Source organism: Neopsephotus bourkii, unplaced genomic scaffold (genome assembly GCF_033783945.1).
Source record: "Neopsephotus bourkii isolate Nb327-2 ecotype Australia unplaced genomic scaffold, CSIRO-AGI_Nbou_v1 NB_357, whole genome shotgun sequence".
In the NCBI taxonomy this organism is placed as follows: domain Eukaryota; kingdom Metazoa; phylum Chordata; class Aves; order Psittaciformes; family Psittacidae; genus Neopsephotus; species Neopsephotus bourkii.
This window is the reverse complement of record NW_026900863.1, coordinates 308,163-318,422: the sequence shown is the minus strand read 5'-3', so window position 1 is coordinate 318,422 and position 10,260 is coordinate 308,163. Positions and strand designations below refer to the sequence as shown.

Genomic DNA, 10,260 nt, shown 5'->3' with positions numbered 1-10,260 from the left:
GCGCAGCGAGCGCCCCGACGGCGGCCCCGGCCCCAGCCCCGCCCCCGCCATTGTTCGTGCGCCCCCAGTGATGTCACCGCGGCGGCGGCGGCGGCGGCGGGTCCCCGCGCCTGGGCGCGAGGCCGGTGCGGAGCGGCGGGAGCCAATGGGAGCGCAGAGGCCGGTCGCTGCCGGCCAATGGCGGTGGCGGAAGGAGGAGGAAGAGGGGGTGCGCACGCGGCGGCGGGGCGCGCGGCGGCCCCGCGGAGATGACGGGGCGGCTGCCGGGGCGGCGCGCGCGCGGCAAAGTTTCGGCGGGTCCGGCCGGGCCGCGGAGCGCGGCGGCGCCTTTATAGCGCGCGCGGGCGGGCGGGCGGCGGCGGTGGCGGCGGAGCATGGAGCCGCCGGCGGGCGCGCAGGGCCAGCACGAGCCCATCAGCTTCGGCATCGACCAGATCCTCAACAGCCCCGAGCAGGACAGCGCGGCCCCGCCGCCCCCCCGGGGCCCCGACGGCGCGGCCTTCCTGGGCGGCCCCGGCGGCCGCGGCGGCGCGCCCTACCCGGCGCTGCCGGCCCCGTTCCCGGCCATCGCCGCGCCCTTCGAGGACTCTGGATCTTACAGTGTGAACCTCAGCCTGGCCCCGGCCGGCGTGATCCGGGTGCCGGCGCACAGGCCCATCCCCGGGGCCGTGCCACCGCCCATCTCCAGCGCCATCCCGGCCATGCCCGCCGTGCCCAGCCTGGGCAGCCTCAACTTCCCCTGGATGGAGAGCAGCAGGCGCTTCGTCAAGGACCGCTTCACAGGTAAGGCGCCGGGGCGGAGCGGGACGGCCCCCATCCCCCGGCAACGAACGGAGAGGCAAACAAACGGTACAAAACGAAATAGCCCCAGTAGTAGCAGCGTGATGACAGCCGAGGCTGCCCGCTGGACGGTTACCCTGGCCGCGCCCGCCGCCGTCCCAAAACTCGCTCTCCTCCCGGCGTGGGGACCGCGGCATCCCCGGGATGGGGGCGATGGGGGCGGCCGAGCCCCGCTCGTCCCCCGTTTTCCCTCGGCAGAACCGGGCAGCGGCGCCTCAGGGGCAGACGCGGTCCCTGCGGGGCCGTCGGGGCGGCCGTCGGCCAGAGTAGCGGCCCCAGGGGGGCGGCTGGCACCGTGCGGGAGCGGGACTGACCCCTGTGCTTCCCACCCGGGCAGCGGCGGCGGCGCTGACGCCCTTCACGGTGACCCGGCGGATCGGGCACCCCTACCAGAACCGGACTCCGCCGAAGCGCAAGAAGCCGCGGACGTCCTTCTCCCGGGTGCAGATCTGCGAGCTGGAGAAGCGCTTCCACCGGCAGAAGTACCTGGCCTCGGCCGAGCGCGCTGCCCTCGCCAAGTCACTCAAGATGACAGACGCGCAGGTGAAGACCTGGTTCCAGAACCGGCGCACCAAGTGGCGGTGAGTCCTGCGCCCCCGGGGCCGCCCCGTCCAGCCGCAGCCTCCCCCGGCAAGCCCCGGCTCCGGCAGGGATGGCCCCTTGCCGGCTGCCGGCAGTGAAACGGCTGGGTGGATCGATGTTGTCAGACTCGCGCTGTAATTACCGTTATCATTATAATTATGATTTCAATTCTTTATTTTTTAATGGTCCCCCCTTCGGAAAAGGAGGGATTATCCGAAAAAACGGGGGATTATTCATCAAAACAAGGGATTACTCGAAAAAAATGGGGGCTTATTTGTAAAAGCGTGGGATTATTCGGAAAAACGGGGAAATATTCGTAAAAAACGAGGGATTATTCAAAAAACGGGGAATGATTTGTAAAACCGAGAGATTATTTAAAAACCGAGGAATTATTTGTAAAAACGATCGATTATTAAAAAAACGGGGAATTATTCATTAAAAAAAGAGGGATTAATCGAAAACGGGGAATTATTCATAAAAACCGAGGGAATAATCGAAAAACCGGGAATTATTCATGAAACCTAGGAATTATTGGAAAAACGGGGAATTATTCAGAGGAAAAACCAAACGAAAACAAATCAACCCAGGGGAATATCGGGGGAGAACGGGGAATATTCGGGATCAGGGAATTCCCGGTCAGCGGGGGGTTCCCCGGCGTTGCCGCCGCCCCCGTCAGAGGCCGAGCGCTGCCACGGCCCGGCGGTGCCCGCCCGGGACGAGGAGGCGGCCGCCGGGGATGCTCCGGCCGCAGCGCGGAGCCGCGGTCAGGGCTGGCCGGGTCGCGGGCTGAGCGTGTCCCTCGGCAGGCGGCAGACGGCGGAGGAGCGGGAGGCCGAGCGGCAGCAGGCGAGCCGGCTGATGCTGCAGCTGCAGCACGACGCCTTCCAGAAGTCGCTGAACGAGTCGATCCAGCCGGACCCGCTGTGCCTGCACAACTCGTCTCTGTTCGCGTTGCAGAACCTGCAGCCCTGGGAGGAGGAAAGCGCCAAGATCCCCCCGGTCACCTCCCTCGTCTGAGCCCGGCAGCCCGGGCGCGCAGCGGACTCGCCCGCAGAGCTCGGCCGGCGGCTCCCCCCCGCCGCGGGGCCGCGGCTCGACCCAGACGGGGCGGGCGCGGAGGCAGCGAGCGGCACCCGCGGGGCCGGGGCTGGGACCGGGACAGGGGCTGGGACCGGAATCGGGGCCGGGGCCACCGCGGCGCTTCTCCGAGGCCGGCCCGGAGCAGAGCGGAGCCGCCGGGCGCTGCCGTCACGGGGCCCCACGCTCCGCTTGTATATTCGTGTCGATGTTCCACTAGGAAGGGAAATATGTCACTTTTTGTAAGAAGTGTTAATAATTTAATTTATTTATGCATCGAGATTTTGGGCACTATTAATATGGAATTATATAAAACCTCGATTATTTATATCGAAATCTGAACATAGGTATTTTGTGTTGGCTTTGGAACAAAAGGCTATTTTTTTTTTCCCCTGTTCTGAGGATAGTCTAAAGAAACAAAAATACCTACCTATCACTTAGCGGAGGGGACCGAGTGGAGCCAGTGATGACTCGTTAGCTTAGGAAACCCTATTAAGCTGAAAAGCGGTAGCTTCCATCTGTCCCAGGTGAAGTTAATGTCAGCTGTAATTTATTCACCGTAGTAATAAGGGCTCCTTTCAGGCAGCACACACTCGGGTTTTGTCCTCACCTTTTCAGCCGATGAGCTTTAGCGTACCGAAAGAGCACCTGCACCCTCTCCTTTCGCCGCCGACTCTAGAGAAAGCGCCTTATGTTTCATAATAAAGAAGATTTGGGGTTGACACAGACCATGTATAATACTTTGTACTTGCCAAGATGTGTAAATAAACGTTTTCTTTAAAAACGCCTCTCCACTCCCTGCTGCCGCCGCGCCGGGAAAGCCGGGACCGCTCCGCGGAGGTGCAGGTGAGGAGCCGGCGCGAACGGAGCCGCGACGGAAGCAGGGACTAGGGACCAGGGACCGGGGTCGCCGGACAGGCTCGGAGCAGGGCTCCGCCGCTGCTGTCCGCGGTGCTCCCAGTCGCTCTGCAGGGGCCGAGGGGAACCGGCGGGGAATAGCCCCGCGTTTGGGACAGCATCGGCCACGCCGCGTTGGAGCGGACGGGAAAGCACTGGGGCGCAGGAGCCTGCGGCGTGGCCGGTGCGAGGCCCCACCGGTCCCCGGTATTTTTTCCCCTCCGGGGCCGCGGTACCGAATCCGGTCCCGGCCGGCACTCATCGCGTTTCGTTTTCGCTGCCTTTGCTGCGCGGAACCGCGCTGGCAGAGGATGGGCCGTGACCGTGTCTTGCCGGTGTGCCCGCTCCCTGGATCCCGTTTAACGGCCCTCGGAGCGAGGGGGGCCTGGTTGTGGCTTTGCTTTCGTTTGGGGTTGGTTTTTTTTTTGTTTGTTTGTTTGGGGGTTGGTTTTTGTTTGGTTTTTTTTTTTTTTCCCTGGCTTGTTTGGGTTTTCTTTTTCGGGGGGGAAGGAGTAGCGTTGTTTTTGTGGGTTTTTTTGAAGCACAACCTCCCGTAGTTCTGCGGCTCCAGCTAACCGGTACCCAGCAAGGGGGAAAGCTGCAAAAACGACGTCTTCCTAAACCAGAGCTGCTTCAGGCACGGACCGGCCCCGGGGCTGCCTCTGCAACGCAGTCCCGGTCACCAGGAGCCGGCAGAACCTGCCCGGCGTTCCCGGGCCTGGCTGTTCCCCTGCCCGGGCGCGGTGCAGCTGTTCTGGGACGGCCATGCAGGATGCGGGTTAAAACAGTGTTTCCCTTGTTAGTCCCTTTCTCAGCGGTCGCGAGGCACAGGCTTGGGTTGTAGCCGGAATTTCGTTTGTAAGGGGGAAAGATGCAGAGGCCAAAAAGCAAGAACGAATCCTCCCCACCGTGGGTGACGATGCTGGGACCCAGCACCGGCCGGGCATGTGCAGCCAGCTCCAGAAAACAGCGATCGGGGGGAAGTGTCTGGTAGGGAAGGAGGGGGGAAAACCCAACGCGGGGATGTATCAGTAGCGACAGGGCCCCGCAGTGCATGGCCCCACCGCATACCCCCGCCCCTCCCCGTGTCCTTTCCCCACGCATGGGATAGCGAGCGGCCGGGCCGTGGGTCCTGCTGGGGGGTCTGTGCTGGGTTTGCCACCCACATGCTTGCACTACACACAGGGCAGCGGGGAGGAAACCCAGATACTGTTTGCAGAGCAACCGGGAGAAACCCGCGTGTTGGCTTTCTGGAGTCAAGCTCTGAATAATTCAAGGGGTCGGAATAACCAGTACCCATATTCACACGTGTATTTGATGTTACATCTGTACCCCTAACACCTATAAACCGAATTGTTTTCAAGCCAGCCTTGTTCTGTAACTCTTCATGCGTACCACAACCATAAACTTCTGTATTCCTGATTTCCCTGCAGTTTTTCCCAAATCCCTGTAAGCCAGAAGCTGTGTATTTGCAGAGCATATAATGATGCTGCATATTGCAGTAATCAGCTTTGTGGCAGGCGAGGACCTAGCGCAAAGCCACGGAGCGTTTCCAGCCCTGTTATTCATAGCAGCAGTGATGCCCAGCAGGTCTGAGCTGGAGCCCAGGCAGGCCGGGGGTCCCTCACCGCTGCTGGCCATCAGTGGGACTGGGCCTCAGGGCACCCCAAACTTGCCAAAGGACTTCGGAAGCCCTTCCAGCCATCTGAACAGCCGCTGGGTGGATGTGTGTGTGCGGGGGTTATGCAGTGGGAGCTGCGTGCTTGGGCTTGCGGGGGTTGTGGCTGGTGTCTTTGTTTTGGAGGAGCTGGTCTGGAGGTTTTGAGATGCGCTGAGTGCAGGGGAGAAGGGCTGCCTCGTGCATCCACGTCATGTAAGGCCGGAGTGCATGGGTGGTCAGGGGTACTGATGTGAGCAGTCGTGCTGAAGGGGACAGAAGTGGGGGTTACCTCCAATAACTCTCTTCAGTAAACCCAGTGTTTGTTGGAGCCTCAGGGAAACACCAGTGGGAACAAATAGACAATGTTTCCCTCTCTGTGGGTGAGAGCAGTGTTCCCTGCCAGCCTGACTTGGGTGCATCAGGGTTGTCTAATGGTCCCTGCTGTGTAACTCTTGAAGGTCCACTAACAGACAAAGCCACCACAGGGGCTTGCATGGGCTTTAGACCCTACCAGCTTGAGGCTCTCCATTCCAAGGAACATAATCTCTAACATACTGTGATACTGTGATAATCCTGGGGGATGTGGCTGCCCCACAGAGGAGAAGGCACCTTTTAGGGGTGGTCTGGCTGTTGTCCTGATCCTGTTGGCTGTCCTGTCCAAGTACTGCACCTGGGCTGTGTGGTGGATGACCTCAGTTGGGTCGTTGTGTATGGGCAGCAGCTTGACTTCCCAGTTTCTGATACAGGCTCCTTGCAGGGCGGGCTCTGGATCAGGGTTTATCCTACCCCCCACTCTTCACAAAATGCTCCTTTACCTCCATGGGAGGCTTCTTAAAATACTCAGTTTAGCAGAGGATAAGTACCGGTGGTGTGCAGCAGCGTGAGGACAGCAGCAGCTCCTGTAACTGTGTTGCAGCAAGGCACATTTGAGGGAGTCATTTGAGCACGGTCAGTGTGATCCTTGTGATAGAGATGTGGTCTGAGAGAGCTGGAGATGCAGCACATCTCATTGAGTTGGGAGGTTTAATATGCTGATGCTCTGTGCTGCTATGAAATTGATAATTCTTAGCATTGGGATGGTCTTTCCAAAGCAGCCTCAAATCTCCAAGTGAAAAGCTGTCTCTGTGTGTGTGTGCTCTGGAAAGCCAGCGCTGTACACTTACATCCCCTCCTTTGGAAGTTTTAAGCCCAGAAGATACAGTGTTTGTTGAAAAAAGGATGGAAAACGGCAGCAAGAGTTAAGGCTTATTGAGCTATCAGTGGGACTTAACTTCGGTCAGGTCACTTTTTGAGCATTTCTTGATGCTATGTGCAAGTGATCTCCTGTGCAGGGCTGAGCAGATGGGTGCCCAGGGCAGAGCTCAGGGTGACCAGAGCCATGTGAAGAAACATAAACCAATCCCTCCAAGTCCCTCCTGGCTTTGCTTTCAGCCCAAACCCGAAGCAGCCCCAGGTTGCATGCACAGGCACAACCCCTCTCAGGATAAAAATGGCTCTGTAATCTGCACATCTCAGCATTATTTCGTGCCCAGGGTATTAGATGTTATGAAGTAATGCATGGTGATCAGATCTCTATAGGCAATTCTTTTCCTAAATGGGCCTTGAAATCAATGGGTTATTAGCTCTCCTCCTCCGCTCCATGATGAAAGCCCAGTCCTGTTAAACATGCAAACTACACAATATTCAAAGCCTTGGTTTACTGAAGTGTTTTGCTCAGTTAGGTCATAATTTAGCTCATTTATAACATAAACAATACTGAGATTTACATCTCACACCTATGAATTTTCCTCCAAATATGTATTTCTGCACTGAAACCATCCCCAGCACTGAGGAGGAATGATTTAAGGGCCATTGACTGACCCAGGTGAGTGTTTACTTGTACGGCTGCTCCTCCTCAGCTGGTAGAACCCCTCCTCCTGTGCTGCTTGAGCAAGTCGGACCAGGTGGATGAAGGTATTTGCCTTCTCTTCAGGTGGGCATTTTGGGAGAGGGGTTAGCCACACCGTTTGCTTTAGGCTCCTTGGGGCATCTTCCTTCACTACTGCATGTTTCCCTTGCCCATTCTCTGGCATCTTCAAAGCTCCTAACTTTTTCCTGGCTCACAAGCAGTGTAATAAATATTTCTCCTTCATGCCCTTTTGTTTTTCAGGATCTAAATCTGCCTTTTGGAGGCACTCAGTCAGCTTTGACGGGCAGGGCTATAGCGCAGTTGGTTGCAGTTCGGCATCTATGTGTTTTCCCCCTTTTTTGGAGGGTCTTTCTGCATTTCTAGGCATTTCGGGTGCGTTAAAAATCTGCTGTTTAGGTTGAAGCAGTAAAGGTGTTTAGATATTTTGCTCCCATGAATCTAGTTTGAGGATAAGAGATAAAATACTCTTTCCAAGCTGTTGCAGAAAATAGGAGCTAGCTGCCTAAAGGCATCTCTGCACCGTGCAGTCAGAGACGTCCACGTGTCATTTTTAGGATGTGCCCAGAGGTGGAAATGCTGGGGACTGTGAGCAGGGATGTTTGAGATGGGTCTCACGCTCTTTAGGCAGCACGGGTGAATGTTCCAGCTCTTCTGGGGGAGCGATGTGTTGCTGCACTCTGTGCCGGGTGATCTGAGCCCAGTGAATCCCTGGGATGTTGGATATCTATGCACTGTGCTCTGTTGAGCGGTGGCCTGAGCTTGCTGAGCAGGCTCTAAATGCCCGTGGCCATTCTTCAAAATACCTTCAAAATTAAGCAGTCAAATTAGTAAAACCCCAGCAAAATCTGCCTCTGGATCTCCCAGTAACATCTGGAGAATCTATACAGACATCAAGGGTACATACAAGGGTGTTGATCCTCAATGAACTTTCCAGCCTGAACCTGGAAGTATTTGACTCCTGGGGGTCCAGCTGAGTGCTGCTGCTTCTCTGGGGAGTATCACGCACTTTGGCATGTAGGAGTGAGTGCGAGCAGGACATTAACAGCATGTGGTGTTTGCTGGGTCCTTCCTGGCTGCTCTGCCCAGTGGCAGGACTACAGGGATTAGATCCAGCTCATACCTGTGCCTCGTCCTAGTGAGGGACTGTTCGCTGGCATTTGGGAGCAGTGTGCTGTAGTTTATGGAAAGAGAATGGGGATGAGGGAGAATTGCTCAGCCTCCAGCTCTGCTGCTCATCTGAGCAGCTTGAATGAATCTCTGCACCTCGTTGCATAATTGTATGCTGTCAGTGAGATGCATTTCCTTCTGTGCTATGATCACCTTCCTTTGGGATCTAATCAGTCTAGGAAGTGGGCAGCACGGAAGATTGGTGTGAACCTGGTGGCCCAGGGAAGGTGCTCAAGCTTAGCAGGAAGGTTGGAGTGCCCATGCAAACCTGGCAGTGTCTGGTCCATTGTCTGCATGCCTGAACCTCCACCTCCCTGTGCAGGTGAATCTGTATTTTTATGTACTTCTTATCAGGGACACCAGGTACAGTCTCACTGTCTTGGTTTTATTTTCTTTTAGCTTTGGACTAAACAGCAGTGGGATGGAGAGGATAAAATTCATTGTCATGTTTTGCCTACAGTATTACAAGGCTTCTTTGGCTTATTGAAAATGGAAGGTCATCAACCCCTGCCAGGCTCCTTAAATGACTTAAGCTCAATGCCACAAGTGTTCCAGAATGCCTAAATGATCCCATTAATTTGGCATCCAGTATATGCTGCATTATACATACTGACTTCCACTGGCACATGCCACATCCAATCCATTAGTTGTGCGCAAATGCACTTAAGTTTTATATTGCTCTTAGTTTTGTGTCATCAGCAAAGAAAGGTAAAGTTGATCTTCATCTAAATCACTGACATGGATTATTGCAATTGATTACAACGAAGAAAAGAGCTTTTCAAGTTTCAAAGTTATGTTGTCTTTTATTTCCCCAAGTAGTAATCTGTACTGTTTAAGTTATTGCACAAGAGCTATCCGTATTGCATTCCTCAGTGAGAACATTGGTGTTGGTAGGCTGTTGTGATATCCCCCCCTAGTTCTGTACAGCACATTGATTCTATTCCTTCTAGTGGCAGAAATGCTCTAAATGTTCTTTATTCAATCCAGGTACAGGAGGAAGAAAAGTGGCAAGCTGCGTGCCTGCTGAAGCTGTGTGCTGGTTGGGAAGCTGTGTTTTAATGTGAGAGTCAGCTATCTGTGATTAGAAAAATAATATTTATAGTTTAATCCAGCTTTCTTCTCAAGCTTAGCTCCTGTATTTTGGGCCAGCATGTTTAAGACACCAGAGTATGCAGAGTGCAGCACATAAGGGACAGATGTGGCCCAGCATCACACCACTTTTCTGCCCAGTGATCAGTTATGTACAACTGCAAAGAAAATTAAGAAAGCTGCTAGAATGTACTCCCAAATCACCCTGCTTGCCCTGTGCCAGAAATGCTCTGGGTATTCAGCTATTATTTGAAAACTTGGTGATCCCCAGTGCTTATACTCAGGCAGATACTTGCACTCAGGCTTATTTTTGCACAGCTCAAGAGTCTTGTTAGAACCCGTGGGGCTGGTAGTGTGGTTAAAATCAGCTCTGTGTTTGCAGGAGGAATGCCTCAGCTTGAACACTATGAACTCAAGATGCTAAACTCCCAGGCACTTTCAGGGGCCAGAGATGCCAAAACGTCTGTGGAAAGCCCCTCTGCATCATGGTGAGCAGCCTGGTGATGTTTCTCCTCTTTCCCTCCCACCACTTCCAGCCCCTTCAGAATTCTCCACCTGCCCTGAGGGCAGCAGTTCTTAAAACATGACTGTGAAACTTAACTTGAAAAACTAATTATTAGTTAATAAAGCTTGTGGTTTATGGACTGGAGTGATAGAAAAGCCTGGCTGGAGCACGAAGCTGTTAAACGTGAAGACTGCTGGAACGGTTCGGCTGTTTTAATACAAGAGAGACAAGGCCAGCCCTTCATTTGGTGTAAACCAGCAGAGATCCATTAAGTTCAGTGTATCTCATCTACTTTACATCAGCTGAGGACATGACCCTGAGTACTTAATTGGTGGTATAATATAAAGGCAATAGACTCTCTTCTCTTGTTCGTCTGCAAACGTCATACCCATTAAAGGTAATGGGAACAGCCTGTCAGGGATTATACAGCCGCGGGTGGGTATGGCTGGTGCCATCCCATGGCCGGTCCCATCAGGGCTGGTGCTCCGTAAGGCTGCTCCTGGCCTCTGAAGAGCCAGCTCTGTCAAGTGGAGA

The 10,260-nt window shown here is 54.8% G+C and overlaps 1 protein-coding gene and 1 long non-coding RNA gene across 2 annotated transcripts; both read left to right on the top strand.

Moving 5' to 3' along the window:
- The first annotated feature begins 374 nt into the window (after positions 1-374).
- TLX3 (T cell leukemia homeobox 3) lies at positions 375-2,516 on the top strand. The gene is made up of 3 exons (XM_061348398.1): positions 375-783; positions 1,178-1,421; positions 2,229-2,516. Exons 1-3 carry the CDS (start codon positions 375-377, stop codon positions 2,437-2,439), a joined length of 864 nt encoding a protein of 287 aa, XP_061204382.1. The 3' UTR covers positions 2,440-2,516.
- An 83-nt stretch (positions 2,517-2,599) lies between these two features.
- Positions 2,600-9,698, top strand: LOC133209666 (uncharacterized). Its single transcript, XR_009724726.1, has 3 exons — positions 2,600-3,345; positions 9,120-9,192; positions 9,604-9,698. It is a non-coding gene; the product is annotated as an uncharacterized LOC133209666 (long non-coding RNA).
- Positions 9,699-10,260: the final 562 nt, after the last annotated feature.